This window comes from Hyla sarda, chromosome 4 (genome assembly GCF_029499605.1).
Source record: "Hyla sarda isolate aHylSar1 chromosome 4, aHylSar1.hap1, whole genome shotgun sequence".
Classification (NCBI taxonomy): Eukaryota; Metazoa; Chordata; class Amphibia; order Anura; family Hylidae; genus Hyla; species Hyla sarda.
In genome coordinates this window covers 13,942,861-13,961,367 of record NC_079192.1, presented here as the reverse complement: position 1 = coordinate 13,961,367, position 18,507 = coordinate 13,942,861, and the positions used below count along the sequence as shown (strand labels likewise).

At 47.0% G+C, this 18,507-nt stretch overlaps 1 protein-coding gene across 1 annotated transcript; it reads left to right on the top strand.

Annotated features, from left to right (window-relative positions):
* The first annotated feature begins 3,187 nt into the window (after window positions 1-3,187).
* LOC130367261 (zona pellucida sperm-binding protein 3-like) lies at window positions 3,188-15,144 on the top strand. The gene is made up of 8 exons (XM_056569667.1): window positions 3,188-3,858; window positions 5,464-5,579; window positions 7,085-7,188; window positions 7,272-7,449; window positions 8,507-8,624; window positions 13,230-13,321; window positions 13,826-13,959; window positions 14,903-15,144. Exons 1-8 carry the CDS (start codon window positions 3,361-3,363, stop codon window positions 15,142-15,144), a joined length of 1,482 nt encoding a protein of 493 aa, XP_056425642.1. The 5' UTR covers window positions 3,188-3,360.
* The last annotated feature ends 3,363 nt before the right edge of the window (window positions 15,145-18,507 follow it).

Sequence of the window (18,507 nt, the reverse complement as noted above, 5' to 3'; positions counted from 1 at the left end):
GGTGCAGTTGCCTATAGCAACCAATCAGATTACTACTTTCATTTTAAACCCCTTGACGACGCAGGACGTATATTTACGTCCTGCGCCGGCTCTCGCGATATGAAGCGGGATCGCGTCGCGATCCCGCATCATATCGCATCGGTCCCGGCGCTCATCAACGGCCGGGACCCGCGGCTAATACCACACATCGCCGATCGCCAATATTAACCCTTTAGAAGCGGCGGTCAAAGCTGACCGCCGCTTCTAAAGTGAAAGTGAAAGTGACCCGGCTGCTCAGTCGGGCTGTTCGGGACCGCCGCAGTGAAATCGCGGCGTCCCGAACAGATTACAGGACACCGGGAGGGCCCCTACCTGCCTCCTCGGTGTCCGATTGGCGAATGACTGCTCCGTGCCTGAGATTCAGGCAGGAGCAGTCAAGCACCGATAACACTGATCACAGGCGTGTTAATACATGCCAGTGATCAGGATGAGAGATCAGTGTGTGCATTGTTATAGGTCCCTATGGGATAACAATGATCGGTATAAGAGATCAGTGTGTGCAGTGTTATAGGTCCCAATGGGATAATAATGATCAGTATAAGAGATCAGTGTGTGCAGTGTTATAGGTCCCTATGGGATAACAATGATCAGTATAAGAGATCAGTGTGTGCAGTGTTATAGGTCCCTATGGGATAACAATGATCAGTATAAGAGATCAGTGTGTGCAGTGTTATAGGTCCCTATGGGATAACAATGATCAGTATAAGAGATCAGTGTGTGCAGTGTTATAGGTCCCTATGGGATAACAATGATCAATGTAAAAGATCAGTGTGTGCAGTGTTATAGGTCCCTATGGGATAACAATGATCAGTATAGGAGATCAGTGTGTGCAGTGTTATAGGTCCCTATGGGATAATAATGATCAGTATAAGATCAGTGTGTGCAGTGTTATAGGTCCCTATGGGATAATAATGATCAGTATAAGAGATCAGTGTGTGCAGTGTTATAGGTCCCTATGGGATAACAATGATCAGTATAAGAGATCAGTGTGTGCAGTGTTATAGGTCCCTATGGGATAATAATGATCAGTATAAGAGATCAGTGTGTGCAGTGTTATAGGTCCCTATGGGATAACAATGATCAATGTAAAAGATCAGTGTGTGCAGTGTTATAGGTCCCTATGGGATAACAATGATCAGTATAAGAGATCAGTGTGTGCAGTGTTATAGGTCCCTATGGGATAATAATGATCAGTATAAGAGATCAGTGTGTGCAGTGTTATAGGTCCCTATGGGATAACAATGATCAATGTAAAAGATCAGTGTGTGCAGTGTTATAGGTCCCTATGGGATAACAATGATCAGTATAGGAGATCAGTGTGTGCAGTGTTATAGGTCCCTATGGGATAATAATGATCAGTATAAGATCAGTGTGTGCAGTGTTATAGGTCCCTATGGGATAATAATGATCAGTATAAGAGATCAGTGTGTGCAGTGTTATAGGTCCCTATGGGACCTATAACACTGCAAAAAAAAAGTTTAAAAAAGTGTTAATAAAGGTCATTTAACCCCTTCCCTAATAAAAGTTTGAATCACCCCCCTTTTCCCATAAAAAAAATAAAACAGTGTAAAAAAAAAAAATAAACATATGTGGTATTGCCGCGTGCATAAATGTCCGAACTATAAAAATATATCAGTAATTAAACCGCACGGTCAATGACATATGCGCCAAAAAATTCCAAAGTCATTTTTGGTCACTTTTTATACCATTAAAAAATTAATAAAAAGTGATCAAAAAGTCCGATCAAAACAAAAATCATACCGATAAAAACTTCAGATCACGGCGCAAAAAAATGAGTCCTCATACCGCCCTGTACGTGGAAAAATAAAAAGTTATAGGGGTCAGAAGATGACATTTTTAAACGTATAAATTTTCCTGCATGTGGTTATGATTTTTTCCAGAAGTGCGACAAAATCAAACCTATATAAGTAGGGTATCATTTTAACCGTATGGACCTACAGAATAATGATAAGGTGTAATTTTTACTGAAATATGCACTGAGTAGAAACGGAAACCCCCAAAACTTACAAAATGGCGTTTTTTCTTCGATTTTGTCGCACAATTATATTTTTTTTCTGTTTCGCCGTGCATTTTTGGGTAAAATGACTAATGTCACTGCAAAGTAGAATTGGCAACGAAAAAAATAAGCCATAATATGGATTTTTTGGTGGAAAATTGAAATGGTTATGATTTTTAAAAGGTAAGGAGGAAAAAACGAAAGTGCAAAAACTGAAAATTCCTGAGTCCTTAAGGGGTTAAAGAGGCTTGTGGAAAATGAAAGAAGCGATCTGATTGGTTGCTATGGGCAACTGCACCACTCTTTCTCTACACAGGTTTTGATAAATCTCCCCAGGTATGCCGACATATACTGTTAATGGGGGCAGCGGAGCCCATTGATTTCTGTGACCAAATGGAGTCACAAGGACCTTAGGCTTGAATCGGAGTCACTAGGGGGGAGATTTATCGAAACCTGTGCAGAGGAAGAGTGGTGCAGTCGCCCATAGCAACCAATCAGATCTCTTCTTTCATTTTCCACAAGCCTCTTTAAAAATGAAAGTTGTACCCATAGCAACCAATCAGCTTGCTTCTTTCAGTTTTGTGAAAAATGAAAGAAGCGATCTGATTGGTTGCTATGGACAACTGGACAACTTTTCCTCTTCACAGGTTTTGATAAATCTCCCCCCTAGGTGACGCAGTTTGGCCATAGAAGTGAATAGGGCCCGCTGCTCCCATTAACAGTATATGTCGGCATTACTTTTTTGACAGGATGCCGACGGATACGACAAATAGGCGCACTTACGTAGTGTCAACCTACCCTTATAGTTTTTATCTTTGTCAGTTCCAATCTTGGGGGGAGATTTATCGAAACCCTTGCAAAGGAAAAGTTGACCAGTTTCCCATAGCAACCAATCAGATCGCCTATTTAATTTTTTAAAAAGGTCTCTATAAAAAAAAAAAAAAGGAGGCAATCTGATTGGTTGCTATGGGAAACTGGTCAACGTTTCCTCAGCACATGGTTTGATAAATCTGCCCTCTGGTTTGGGATTAAAAAAATACTGACCAAACACTGGTGTGAACACAGCTTAAAGGGATACTCCACTGGAAACATCTTATCCCCTATCCTTCGGATAGGGGATAAGATGTTTCCAGTGGAGTACCCCTTTAAGTCTGAAAGCTACAACCTCAGCTCTTAATTCTCATCAGGTGGAGAAGGTGTCCAGCTGGGTGTGCTCCATGGGAAAGATATGACTACGTAGTGGGGGAGGGTATAAATCTGGGCTCCCTCCACCCTCTCGTCATGTGACTTGTCCTGTAGTCAGGATGGAGCTGTGGATCAGGTGGAGTTGTCTCTTAGTGGTTCTGCTCTATGGATCAGGCTTTAGCAGTGCCTTGGGTAGACACCGGCGCCAGTCCAACACTTGGAGAAGTAACCAGCCTGAATGGGGATCTCCTAGAAGACTTGGACAATCTGCCTCTGGATTAGGTTCTTCTAGATCAAACCCTTGGTTTCCAGCTCGGGCAGTCTCTGGTTTTGGGGCTCTTAGAGGGGCTCAGTCTGTGTATGGATGGGGCTCTAGATATCCTGGAAGAGACTTTTATCCCAGACAGCTCACCCAATCCTCCTTCTCCCCTATCAGTGTGCAGTGTAATGAGGACAGCATGGTGGTGACTGTGAAGAGAGACTTCTATGGGAATGGGAAGCTGGTGAAGCCCTCAGACCTGACCCTAGGAACCCAACCCTGCACTGCTGGGCCCCAGAGTTCAGATACTGCTGTCATCTTTGAAAATGGCCTTCAAGACTGTGGCAGCAACTTGGAGGTAATGGTACAACAACATAACTGTTCACTTTGCACATAATGGAATGGAACCTCTTAAATGGGCACTATCATTAAAACTTTTGCTATTGCACTCCTTATGGTAAACTAAAAAAAATTATGAGATGATTGATTTTTGGCAGCACATGTAGGAGAAAAGGGGGGTGCACGCAGGATAACCCGGTCCCAGGTCCAAAGTAGTTATGCAAAAAAGCAGCGGCACACCAATTTCCAAGTGAAAAGAATGAATGGCTTTTATTTCAACCAAACATCTATAGGAGCGACGTTTCGCCTGTCTCTCAGGCGTTGTTAAGCCTGTGTGAAACAGGCGAAACGTCGCTCCTATAGATGTTTGGTTGAAATAAAAGCCAGGACTCCTGCTGGCCTGGCAGAAGTCCAAAATCAGGAGTGTTGAGGTGGGTGCATGCAGTCTTAGCCAATCACAGCTCATATCACACTGAACTGCTTTTGGCTGTGCGTAGCAGAGTGAGGGAGGAAGTTCTCCCCTGTATGGCTTCAGATGTCACGCCTGCTGGATAATTCCCATTCCCAGTCTGTGAATCAGACTGAGCAGAAAATACAGAACAATATCAAGGTAAAAAAATAAAAAATAATAAAATTTTAAAGGTGGGTGGGGGTTATCATGATATGGGGGGGGGGGGCGCAAGGTGAACTGGGAGGATTATAAAATTTCACAAGATCATGACAGGTACTCCTTACTTTTTATATAAAAAATGTTTTTTTTCATGCAAGGAGTCTCCTGAAAGTGGCTGTGTGATGGATATATGTTGGCCTGATTTCCCAGAGAAACATTTAGTTCTTACTAGTAGTGTTGCTCGCGAATATTCGCAATTCGAATATTATTCGCGAATATCGCATATTCGCGAATTTTGCGAATATAGCGCTATATATTCGTTATTACGAATATTCGTCTTTTTTTTTTTTTTTTTTTTCTTCACAGTACACATCATCCCTCTCTGCTTCCAGCTTGTGTGGTGTAAAGAAGGCTCTAATACTACTGTGTAAGACTGGCGTGAGACTGGTGTGAGATTTTCGCATATGCGAATTTTCGCGTATGCAAATTTTGCATATGCTAATTTTCACATATGTTAATTTTCGCATACGTGAATTTTCGCGTATGCGAAAATAAAACGGGAATATAACGAATATGCGAATATTCGCGAATATATGACGAATATTCGTCCATATATTCGCGAATATTTGCGAATTCGAATATGGCCTATGCCGCTCAACACTACTTACTAGGACCACATCTTGTGTCATCAGGTATGTGCACTCCTTAATTTTTTTTTTTTTTTTTTTTTTGGGCAAGCAATAAAATTGTGATATTTCCCAAAACAAAGTGTAACCTGATGACCATGAGGTTTCATAATCCTAGAATATAGGCAAATTATCTTCTGGCTGTATGTTGGGGGAGCAGGGACATCCCTCTGTTTATGGTACTCCCCATATTAGATGACTTTATGGTGGGTGGTCTCATTGAAATCTGATATGGGTTTTCCATTGGGCATTTAGTGATCCATTCTACAACTATATTAGTTCTTTATGATCTCTAAGGCTCATCTTGTCACATTTTTCTTTCCCCAAGATGACTCCGGACTGGCTTATCTACACCGTCAGCCTGCGCTATACACCTACTTCTACCAACGTACCCATCACAAGGTCCAACCCAGCTTTGGTTCCCATCCAGTGTTACTACCCACGGTGAGTCTATGCCAATGGTGTAGTCTATAGCTAGAGCTTTTAGGACTACATTCAGTGGTGATCTAGTTACTCCTCTGGGAAGGTAGCAATTTGTTTAAAAAAAAAAAAAAAAAAAAAAAAATTCCACCCGAGTACCCCTTTAATCAACTGGTGGCAGAAAGCTAAACAGACTTGTAAATTACTTCTATTAAAAAAAATCTTAATCCTTCCAAGACTTATTAGCTGCTGAATACTACAGTGGAAATTATTTTTCTTTTTGGAACACAGAGCTCTCTGCTGACACCTCTGTCCATTTTAAGAACTGTCTAGAGTAGGAGAAAAACCCCATAGAAAACATAGATACTGCTGTAAGTTGCAAATCTGTTTAAAGGGGTACTCCGGTAAAAAAAACTTTTTTTCTTTGAAAACTGGTGGCAGAAAGTTAAACATATTTGTAAATTACTTCTATTAAAAAATCTTAATCCTTCCAGTACTTATTAGCTGCTGAATGCTACAGAGGAAATTCCTTTCTTTTTGGAACACTGACATCACGAGCACAGTGCTCTCTGCTGACATCTCTGTCCATTTTAGCAACCATGCATAGCAGATGTATGCTAAGGGCAGCATGGTGGCTCAGAGGTTAGCACTGCTGCCTTGCATTGTTAGGGACTTGGGTTCAAATAAATAAAGCATTATTATTATAATAACGTCAGCAGAGAGCACTGTGCTCGTGATGTCATCAGAGAGCATTGCAAAAAGAAAAGAATTTCCTCTGTAGTATTCAGCAGCTAATAAGTACAGGAAGGATTACATTTTTTAATAGAAGTAATTTAAAAATGTTTAACTTTCTGCCATCAGTTGATTTAAAAGAAAAAAGGTTTTCACCGGAGTACCCCTTTAAGGTTACTTTAGAATGTGTTTTGTCTCTGTTAGGTCGTGTTTTTGAAACTGTCCGAGCATGCTGGGAGTTGAGGTTTTGCAACATCCAGAGGCCCACAGTTTGAGTCTACTGATCTAGACCCTAAAAACCTGCTGACGGGTCCACTTTAAAGGAAATCTATCAGTGTCACCTGCCGGTACGGACCGGTAGTGGGGGTGACAACAGTATTTACCTTGTCCCGTTCCGTGCTGTGGTTCTCTGGCAATCCTCTCCGGTATCGCTGCTGGGTCCAAACAGCAGCAGTGATGTCACTAAGCTCCGCCCATGCTCCAATTTGGGCCCGGAGCTGAAGATACCGAAGAGGATTGCTGGAGAACGCCAGCACGGAACAGGACAAGGTATATACGGTTGTTATCAGTGTCGCCTACACTACCTGTCTGTACCGACAGGTTCGTGCACATGCCGCTGACAGATTTCCTTTAAGGGTTGATGACACTTATGTTTGTAGAGCAACAGTTGTGGCCTTGGTACGATGTCACCAGTGGTATCCTTTTTTTTTTTTTTTTTTTTTTTTTTTTTTTTTTTTGTACACGGAAATACATTAAAGTTTTAGTCTGAATCTGAGATATTTTTGTAACTTGTCCAGACACGGTAATGTGAGCAGTAACGCCATCAAGCCAACATGGATTCCATTCAGCACCACGGTGACCTCAGAAGAGCGGCTGGCCTTCTCCTTGCGTCTCATGACTGGTAAGACTTTCTGGTAGGGTGGTGGTGGTGTAGTGTGTGTGTGTGTTGGTTTATATGACACTATCCTTCTATTGCATCCTTAGAGGACTGGAGCGCTCCCAGGTCTTCACTGGTCTTCCAACTCGGAGAAGTCTTCTACATAGAAGCCTCTTTGGACATCCAGAACCATGCCCCAATGATCCTGTTCGTGGACAGTTGTGTGGCTACCACTACCACAGATGTGGCTTCTACTCCTCGCTATGAGATCATTGCTTATAATGGGTAAAATTCTGTTTCTAACACTGTTCTATAAGGGAAGGGTCAGATGTGACGGATATACGCAGGTCAACTTATTATGCCTTATTATGCACAGTATTATGCCTGTGCCTGCAGATTACTTCCATGTGCCTGTACGGCACATGGAAGTAATCTTTTCAAGGATGGTTGCGGATAAGGCCTTTTAAAATGTGCGTGACTGCTGCTGTATAATGCCGAGTGTCGACATAAAGAAATATACACCAGACAAAAATGTTGGAATAAAGCTCTTTCTCAGAGTTCCCAAGTGTTATCCGAGAGTTCTCAGAGTTCTGCTTTATTTTACAAAAGCACATTAGATTTTTACATATATAAAAGGGAGGTTAGTTATGATGTCAAAATCATCATGTTACATTTTGATTGGTTAGTTGAGCTTTCTCTGTGTATATATATATTAGCATATTTAAGCATTTATTTATTTCTTGGCCAAAGTTCACTTATGCGGCTCTTTCACTCTGAACCTGGAAAAACCCAGATCTTTGCCCTTCTATACAGTCTGTATCTTCAAATGTTATGTCTTCTGACGTCTCATCTTGGGACTCCTGGTGTCATTCAAAGGTCTTTCTTAGTTGCAAGCTGGATATAGGTTAAGAGTAGGTAACAAATATATTTATATGCCATTGCTAATGCTGAAGAAAAATATGTATTAATATAAATATATTGATCGGCAGTCAGAATCATTTTAATCAACTTGACAACATCACTGCATATTATCTCTGATGTCACAGACCCAGTAGACTGTACAGGGATAGTTTACACAGTGGTATCATAGAGCAGGGATAGTATTAGGCAATAATGTGCCTGTCAATAGGACATAAGGTCAGTGGCTCAAACCCCCTTTTATGTCTGTTCATGTCCCTGTGGAAACTGATCTGTTTACTTTAATAGGAAGCCAAAATCCACTAGCAATATTGTGGATTTTGCTTGGGGACACGAGAACATAGGAGAATCCATAACTACAAGTTCTTTACAATTTGGTGCAGGTTCTGTGGAATATTTGATTCATGCAAATTCTATTCTATAGGTGCTTGATGGATGGTATGCGTGAAGATTCCTCCTCTGAATTTCTACAAAGATCCCAAGCCAACAAGCTCAGGTTTACAGTTGATGCCTTCAAGTTTATTGGCAGTGACCTTTCTATGGTAAGGACTAGAGACGGTGGTATGATACCAAAGACCCGTGTGTGTCTTCTCCCCCCCCCCTCTCCCATCCTGCGTGTCTTTCTCCCCCCCCCCATCCTGCGTGTCTTTCTCCCCCCCCCCATCCTGCGTGTCTTTCTCCCCCCCCCATCCTGCGTGTCTTCCTCCCCCCCCATCCTGCGTGTCTTCCTCCCCCCCCCCATCCTGCGTGTCTTCCTCCCCCCCCCATCCTGCGTGTCTTCCTCCCCCCCCCATCCTGCGTGTCTTTCTCCCCCCCCATCCTGCGTGTCTTTCTCCCCCCCCATCCTGCGTGTCTTTCTCCCCCCCCATCCTGCGTGTCTTTCTCCCCCCCCATCCTGCGTGTCTTTCTCCCCCCCCATCCTGCGTGTCTTCCTCCCCCCCCCATCCTGCGTGTCTTTCTCCCCCCCCATCCTGCGTGTCTTTCTCCCCCCCCATCCTGCGTGTCTTTCTCCCCCCCCATCCTGCGTGTCTTTCTCCCCCCCCATCCTGCGTGTCTTTCTCCCCCCCCATCCTGCGTGTCTTTCTCCCCCCCCATCCTGCGTGTCTTTCTCCCCCCCCATCCTGCGTGTCTTTCTCCCCCCCCATCCTGCGTGTCTTTCTCCCCCCCCATCCTGCGTGTCTTTCTCCCCCCCCCACATCCTGCGTGTCTTTCTCCCCCCCCCCATCCTGCGTGTCTTTCTCCCCCCCCCCATCCTGCGTGTCTTTCTCCCCCCCCCATCCTGCGTGTCTTTCTCCCCCCCATCCTGCGTGTCTTTTCCCCCCCCCATCCTGCGTGTCTTTTCCCCCCCCCATCCTGCGTGTCTTTTCCCCCCCCCATCCTGCGTGTCTTTTCCCCCCCCCATCCTGCGTGTCTTTTCCCCCCCCCCCATCCTGCGTGTCTTCTCCCCCCCCCCATCCTGTGTGTCTTCTCCCCCCCCCCATCCTGTGTGTCTTCTCCCCCCCCCCATCCTGTGTGTCTTCTCCCCCCCCCATCCTGTGTCTGTCTTCTCCCCCCCCCATCCTGTGTCTGTCTTCTACCCCCCCCCATCCTGTGTGTGTGTGTGTGTCCCCCATCCTGTGTGTGTGTGTGTGTGTCCCCCCATCCTGTGTGTGTGTGTGTCTGTGTGCGTCTCCCCCCCATCCTTAAAGGGGTACTCCGCCCCTGTACATATTATCTCCTAATCAAAGGATAGGGGATAAGATGTCTGATTGTGGGGTACCCCCGTGATCTCAGCTGTAGTACCCCAGACATCCGGTCTGCCAGTATGCTCCTCGCTGGATGACTGGCGATGCGGAGCAGAGGCTTGTGATGTCAGCCACACACCCCTCAATGCAAGTCTATGGGAGGGGCAGTCACACACCCTCCCATAGACTTGCATTGAGGGGCATGGCCGTGATGTCCCAAGCCTCCGGCGCTGCACCAGAAATGCTAAATGAACGCCGGGTGCAGCAGGAAGATTGTTGGGGTCTCCAGCGACGGGATCCCCATGATCAGACATATTATCCCCTATCATTTTGGATAGGGGATAAGATGTCTAGGGGCGGAGTACCCATTTGAGAATGTGTAATAAAGACTAGGTACACTGTCTTTTGTAGCTACATCAGTGGGAAATTCATGAAGCAATCCAAAACAAGGTAACGTTTCGGTCCAGTGAGGACCTTCCTCAGACCGGATTGCTGCGGAGGCTGTGAATGGAAAGCGGAGGACGGCTCATAGCCGCGTGAAAGGCATATGGACAGTCTGCCTATAGTCGCTGGAGTGACATATAGGCCGTCTGTCCATATGTCTTTCACATGGCTATGAGCAGTTCAACGCTTTCCATTCACAGTCTCCGCAGCAATGCGGTCTGAAGAAGGTCCTCACTGGACCGAAACGTTACCTTGTTTTGGATTGCTTAATTTCACTGTATCTACAAAAAAGGCGTACCTACACTTTATTATACTGTGTTAAGAATGGGGACTCCTACTTGGGAATACTTCACTACTCGGTGACTTAACTCTACTTAAAGTATATACCCTTTTAAGAATGTTATGACAATTTTAGTAGTTTTCACTAATGCATGATCTCTTCAAAGGGAACCGGTCATCACTTTAAGGCCAGGTTAATGCTGCAGAATTTTGCGGAAGATAGACTTTTTAATGGGATTCCCCTGCCCCTTCATTCAGCAGAATTTCTGCACTGAAAGAGGTACTCCACCCCTAGACATCTTATCCTATCCAAAGGATAGGGGATAAAATGTCTGATTGCTGGGGACCCCCGCAATATAGCCCCCGTGTGACGTCACGCCCCGTCCCCTCAATGAAGTCTATGGGAGGGGGCGTGACGGCCATCACGCCCCCTCCCATAGACTTGCAATGAGGGGACAGGGCGTGACGTCACACGGGGGCGGAGTCGCGACATCACTACTTCCGTTCCTGTGGTCGTGACCCAGACCCTCCAGCATTTCCGGACAAGAAACAGGTGGGTGCCGCATGCTATATTGCGGGGGTCCCCAGCGGTGGATAGGGGATAAGATGTCTAGGGGTGGAGTACCCCTTTAACCTCTTAAGGACGCAGGGCGTATGGATACGCCCTTCATTCAGAGTCCTTAAGGGCACAGGGCGTATCCATACGCCCATGGGAATTCCAGTCCCCACCGCTAGCCGGTTGGGGACTGGAGCCGGATGCCTGCTGAAATCATTCAGCAGGCATCCCGGCATATCGCCCAGGGGGGTCCTGAGACCCCCCATGTCGGCGATCGGAGAAAATCGCATGTCAATTCAGACATGTGATTTTCTCCAATTCCGGGCTGATCGGGTCTCTGGTGACCCGATCACCCGGAAAATAGGGCTGATCAGAGTTGTCAGCAACAACCCCGATCAGCCTAAAGATTGGAGTGAGATCGCAAAGCTGCGTTCTCCTCCTATCTCCTGCCATTACTCAGAACGGAGTTCTGACCAATGGCAGCACAGGACAGGGGTTTTAGCGGTTACAGTGGTGCCCAAACAGTAGCCCTCCAGATGTTGCCAAACTACAACTCTCAGCATGCCTCGACTGCCCAGGCATGCTGGGAGTTGTAGTTCTGTAACATCTGTCCCTTCAGATTTAGCAATTTTCATGACATTTTTGGAAAATGCTGCTCTACTTTGAAGCCCTCTAATTTTTTCAAAAAGCAAAAATATGTCCATTTTATGATGCCAACATAAAATGGACATATTGTATTTGTAAGGAAAATGGATATTCCAAACATTTTATTTTTCTTCACAATTAGAGAGCTTCAAAGTTAGAAAAATGCTAAATTTTCAAAATTTTCATGAAATTTGGGGAATTTTCCCCAAAAAAGGATGCAATTAACGCCAAAAATTTACCACCAAAATAAAGTAGAATGTCACGAAAAAACAGTCCTTAAGGTGAAAAAGGGCTGCGTCCTTAAGGTGTTAATGAAGTCAGTGGGGCTTTGGATTTCAGCAGAATTCTATGTTTTGAGAACACAGAATTCCACTGCAATTCTGTTCAACAACCTCTGCTGAACAGAATTTGTGTGGAATTCTGCTGTGTGAACATAGCCTAAAGCTGCCTAAACAATGATTACCGTATTTATCGGGGTATACCACGCACCGGCCTATAACACGCACCCTCATTTTACCAAGGATATTTGGGTAAAAGTTTTTTACCCAAATATCCATGGTAAACTGAGTGTGCGTGTGTGCGCGTGTATACCCCGATACACCCCCAGGAAAGGCAGGGGGAGAGAGGCCGTCGCTGCCCGCTTCTCTCCCCCTGCCTTTCCTGGGGTCTAGAGCCCTGCTGCCGGCCCTTCTCTCCCCCTGGCTATCGGCGCCGCTGCCCGTTCTGTCCCCCTGACTATCTGTCCCCGCTGATAGCCAGGGGGAGAGAAGGGGCAGCGGCACCGTTGCCTTCCCCCCCCCCCATCCCCAGTGGCATAATTACCTGGGTCGGGTCCGCCCTGCTGCAGGCCTCCGGCGCGCATCCCCTGCGTCGTTGCTATGCACGGCGTGGCGCACAGCCGTCATGCGCCGCGCCGTGCAGCGCATAGCAAGGACGCCAGGGACGCACGCCGGAGGCCTGCAGCAGCGCAGACCTGACCCAGGTAATTATGCCACCGGGGATGGGGGGAGGCAACGGGGGAAGCGGCGCCGCCAATGAGTACCGCTGCCCTTTCTCTCCCCCTGGCTGTTGGCGCCACTTCTCTCCCCCTGGCTATCCACGCCCGCACCGATAGTCAGGGGGACAGAACGGGCAGCGGCGCCGATAGCCAGGGGGAGAGAAGGGCCGGCAGCAGCGCTCTAGACCCCAGGAAAGGCAGGGGGGAGAAGCGGGCAGCGACGGCCTCTCTCCCCCTGCCTTTCCTGGGGGTGTATCGGCGTATAACACGCACATAGACTTTAGGCTAAAAATTTTAGCCTAAAAAGTGCGTGTTATACGCCGATAAATGCGGTAATTCAGGTGGTTCCTGATAGCTTCTCCCTGCTTTGGGTACAATAAGAGATCCATCAAACTGGGCAGGGAGAAGCCTTGTGCTTGAGCTCTGAGGGTAACCTAGTGTGTATAAACTGACTTAAATAGGGGAACTAAAGAACTGAGACTAACTGATTATTTTATCCCAGATCTATATCGCCTGTTCCCTGAGAGCTGCTGCCATCAACCAGACCCCTGACCCAGTGAACAAGGCCTGCTCCTACAACAAGGCATCCAGCAGGTAAGACCGGGTATGAAGTACCTTGGCTCAAATGACTATAGAGACTTAGGCTGGGTTCACACCACATTTTAGGCAATACGGGACCACATGGCTGGGGGGAGCTAAAACCAGGCTCTCCCTTATCCCTGCCATATGCGGACTGTATGTAATGTATTTGAATGAGCCAACAGGAGTGAAATGCTGATTGGTCAGCTCATTTTTGTCCTGTGTGTGGTTTTCCCACCGGACCTAAAACCGTGGTAGACCACTGTTTTAGGTCCAGAGGGAAAACTGCATACGAGGCAAAAATGAGCCGACCAGAGTCAGCATTTCACTCCGGTCGGCTCATTGAAATACATTATATACGGGTCGCATACAGGAACGCCCGGTTTTAGCTCCAGCCCCCCCCCCCCCCAGCTGTATGCAGTCCTGTATTACCTAAAATGTGGTGTGAACCCAGCCTTAGATGGTACCTTGGACGCCAATGGTCTTGGTTTCATAATCGGTCAATGATTTCCTTTCTAGTTGGTCTCCTGTAGAAGGACCAAGTGGTATCTGCCAGTGCTGCTCCACTGGGAACTGCGCTATTGCTGGGGGCCAGAGATCAGCATGGGGCTCCTCCCTTGGGATGCCAAGAAGAATGGGGAAGAGAGATGTTGGTGAGTACTACTGGTTTTAGTCAAACGTCTCCTACAGCTTGCATGTGCATAACTAAAGTCTTAAAGGGGTACTCCGCCAAAAAACATTTTATTCCCTATCCAAAGCATAGGGTATAAGATGTCTGATCATGGGGGTCCCACCACTGGGGACCCACGCGATCTCCGGGCCAGAAGCGGCGTCTGGAACACGGAAGCTTGGAGCTTCCGTGTTTATGATATGACGTGATGCCATGCCCCCCTCCATTCATGCCTGTGGGAGGGGGTGTGATGGCTACTACATAGCTGTCATGTCTCCTCCCATAGGCATGAATGGAGGAGGTGTGGCGGCTGTAGTCTCCAGTCATCCGGCAAAGAGCGGAGTTCGCTCCGTACATGGAGGACTAAGGTGCTGTGCCAGAGATTGTGGGGGTCCCCAGTGGCGGGATCCCCACCATCAAATCTTATCCCCCTATTTATTTTTTTTTTTCTCGGCGGAGTACCCCGCACTAACCTGTTAAGGGCTTGAAGTGACAATGATACTTGCTGGTCGGTATTGAGCCACAATCCTGGTTGAATGCAAATGACCTGCTTGGAGCACAGTGACATCTGGCTGGCATCTTCATGGTAATGTCTCCTCCCCTGCGGAGCCTCTTCTGCTGCGCAATGGAGCTCAACTCTGCAGAGGCTCTGCATGGGAGGAGTTAATGGGAAGATAGTCAGATGTCAACGTGCACAGGGAGCTTGGGATCTTCAACCACCCCTGTGTAACAAGCAGATCATTTGAATGTACAGAAGAACGGGGATTGCAGAGACATAGAGGCTCACAGTGGGGACTGGTAAGTATCACGTTCACCTGCACTACATGCCTGAACAGGTTAGTGTAAGTTAAACTTCAGAAAGAATCTTCTGGACTGTCAGTAGAAGTGTTTAGAATATTTTTTTTATTTTTTTTTTTCTCCTCCAGGGTCTCTTATGGAGGAACATGTCCTGGCCACACTGGGTCCTCTTCTAGTGACCGGAGCTGAGCCTAACCAGATGTCCAGAGCAGGAACCGCCCAAGCTTCCAGGATGAGTGCTGGACATGGACCTCTACAGCTGTGGGTGCTGGTGGCCGTGGGATCTGTCACTTCAGTGGTTGTTGCCGTGGCTCTTACTGTGGTTGGGAGAATCTTTCTGAAAAGATTTTCTGCTAAAGAATCTGTGTAGAAATAAACAAATTTTGTAAATTTTTGTCATGATTTTCTTTTGAAGTGGAGAACATGTGGATGGGTTGGGCAGCATAGTCTTGAATGTTTACTGTGTTAAAGGGGTATTCCAGGTTTATACATCTATCCCATTAGGAAGCCCCCGGAATTCTGTGCCGGGGGCTGCTTCGGGGATGTGACGTCAGTCACGCCTCTCTCGTGATGTTATGCAACGCTCCTCCATTCAGTCTATGGGAGGGGATGTGACTGCCAACATGCCCCCTGACAGACCTGAATGGAGGGGGTGTGGCGTGACATCACTTCCCCGTCTCGGAAGCAGCGCCCGGCACAGAATGCCGGGGGCTACACAGATTGCAGGGGTTCCCAGCGGCAGGACCCCTGCGATCATACATCTTATCCCCTATCCTTTGGATTGGGGATAAGATTTATAAACCTTGCAGACCCCTTTAACACCACCAGGAAGATAGAAGATATCTGACAGGTTCTTGTCTATTCATAGATTTGTATTGGTTTCCTGCAGTCCATGGTTTTCAAAGATAGTTATGTACAAATGAATTCCTCCAGGCACCTTGTACACACTTGGTGTGTTCTGTATGGGCTCTACACAGGTTTTAATCTCCTCCATAGTCCAAATATATACTCTACTGGAAAGGTAGTGGTCAGTTTAAAAGACCTAAAATATATGGGGTCTTGTGTACTGCAATACCCTACAGCAGGGTGTAGGACAGTAAGGCTTATGGAGGGGAAGTTGTAAAGCCTGGAATAGCCGATGTCAAGTTAGGAACAACTGCAGCTTTACAGAGTAAGGCTGGGTCCACACTACGTTTTGTCCCATACGGGAGCGCATACGGCAGGAGGGAGCTAAAACCTCGCGCTCCCGTATGTGACCGTATGCGCTCCCGTATGCCATTCACTTCAATGAGCCGACCGGAGTGAAACGTTCGGTCCGGTCGGCTCATTTTTGCGCCGTATGCGCTTTTACAACCGGACCTAAAACCGTGGTTGACCACGGTTTTAGGTCCGGTTGTAAAAGCGCATACGGCGCAAAAATGAGCCGACCGGACCGAACGTTTCACTCCGGTCGGCTCATTGAAGTGAATGGCATACGGGAGCGCATACGGTCACATACGGGAGCGCGAGGTTTTAGCTCCCTCCTGCCGTATGCGCTCCCGTATGGGACAAAACGTAGTGTGGACCCAGCCTCAGACAGATGTAACGGTCTATACAGCTTGGCTAGGCCCACGGAGGTGACCAGTGACTTCAGAGACCGTAGGGTTTGCTGGAACTTGGACAATTTTGGATGCAGGCCACGCTGACTTGAGACAGAATGACTTGGACTGACTAGACTATGACTGACTTTACCCCTTCTGTAGCTTACCAGGCTTTGACTTGACCTGTGGGGCAATGGACTTGAGGATCCGTGGCTGCTGGACTGACTTTAGGCCTCCTCTGGACTTGACACTTTAGCAGGTTTGACCTCACTGTGGCTCAGCTAAGACTGAAGACATTCCTCCCAGGGCTTATATAGGGGAGACTCTGGTGGGGTCACATGGTCACTGACACCTCATTGGGTTACAATCACATGACGACCGATTAATCACATGTCAACTGTTCTTAAAGCTATAACACATTACAGGAGATAACACACATACAAATGAATATGCAGGGGGACTCAGCGGACACTGTAGGGAGGCTGCCTGACAGGGCAGAAAGGGTACAGGGGTGCAACTCCTCTACTGGACCACCAAACACTGGTGATCGGGCTTAGTCATTGGCATTTCCTGTGGGCACAACCCCTCAGAGGAAGCGGTGGAAAGCAGAAGTGGCAGGAGCACTTGGAACAGCAGTGGTGGAGTTGGGGCAGGTAAAGCACCCTAAGCCAGACAGATTTATAGTTTTACAAGATAAACCTTTTAGATCGCTAATGTTTCCCAGAACCCTGGTTAACTTTGTCTCCTATTGATCCCTGCAGCAATGGCTGGATTTATTATTTTTTTATATTTACAAGCTGCAACCTTCCTCATTTAAAGGGGGATAAGATGTCTGATTGCAGGGGTCACACAGCTGGTACCCCCACAATTTCTGTGCAGCACCTGGCATTTTGTCATGGCCACGCCCATCCTGACGCCACACAACCCTCAATGCAAGTCTATGGGAGGGGGTGTGGTGGTCCCATGGCACCCTCCCATAGACCTGCATTGAGAGTGTGTGGCCTTATGTAACTAGATCCGCCGCTCACTCCAAGCGTTCAGAACAAAATGTTCTGAACGCTGGGGCAGTGAAGTACCCCTTTAAGAGGCTATTGTTAAAATTTAAATCTGACATTAGATTGATTCACCTGGAACTGTAGATAAGGTAAAGTGATCTCGATTGCTGGACATCGGCGGTCCACAAAAATACACTGGGTCACGGGAGGGTTTAGTGTTGGAGGAACCTCTGAGCATCCTGCAGGCTTACTGAAGCGAGCCCAGATCACCTTATGGGGAGTCATCTACAAGCCTACAGGGAAACAAATGTGACTGAGGATGAGGTCTCTGGGTCAGGACACTAGAGAAATACCAGCATTTTTTGATAGGATTGATGGCAGCATTGTGGTTCAGTGGGTGGCACTGTTGCTTTAAAGGGTTACTCTACCCCTAGACATCTTATACCCTATCCAAAGGATATGGGATAAGATGTCTGATCGCTGGGGTCCCCCAAGATCTCCCTGCTTCACCCGGCATTCACTTAGAGCATCGGGTGCAGTGTTGGAGGCTCGTGAAGTCATGGCCACGCGCCTCAATGCAAGTCTATGGGAGGCTGTCACGCCCCCTTCCATATAATTGCATTGAGGGGGCGTGGCCATGACATCATGTACCTCCTCATCGCCAGTTATCCGGCATCCGTGCTCTGGATGTCTGGGGTGCCGCAGCTGAGATCGCGGAGGTCCCCAGCAGCGGGACCCCCACAATCAGACATCTTATCCCCTATTCTTTGGATAGGGGATAAGATGCCTAGGGGCGGAGTACCACTTTAAGGTGCTCAGGTCTGAGGATCAAATCCTACCAAGGACATCATCTTCAAGGAGTTTTTGTGGGATTTGTCCAGGATTAGATTGTGAACCCCAACCCCTGGGGACAGGGACTTAAGTGATGGCATATAACAGGCTTTCTGTATGTATTCTCTAGGGTCCACACTTTGTTCTCCAAGTGGAGCACAAAAGGATCAGAGCTCTTTAGTCAGTACTTTTACCCATTCATTTTATAGATGGGCTGTTTCTGGATCGAGGGGTACTCCGGTGGAAAAAACTTTTTTTTTTTTTTAAAGGGAACCAACCATCAAATGTTACCCTATATAATGCTTGGCAATGCGTTACTGTATTTTT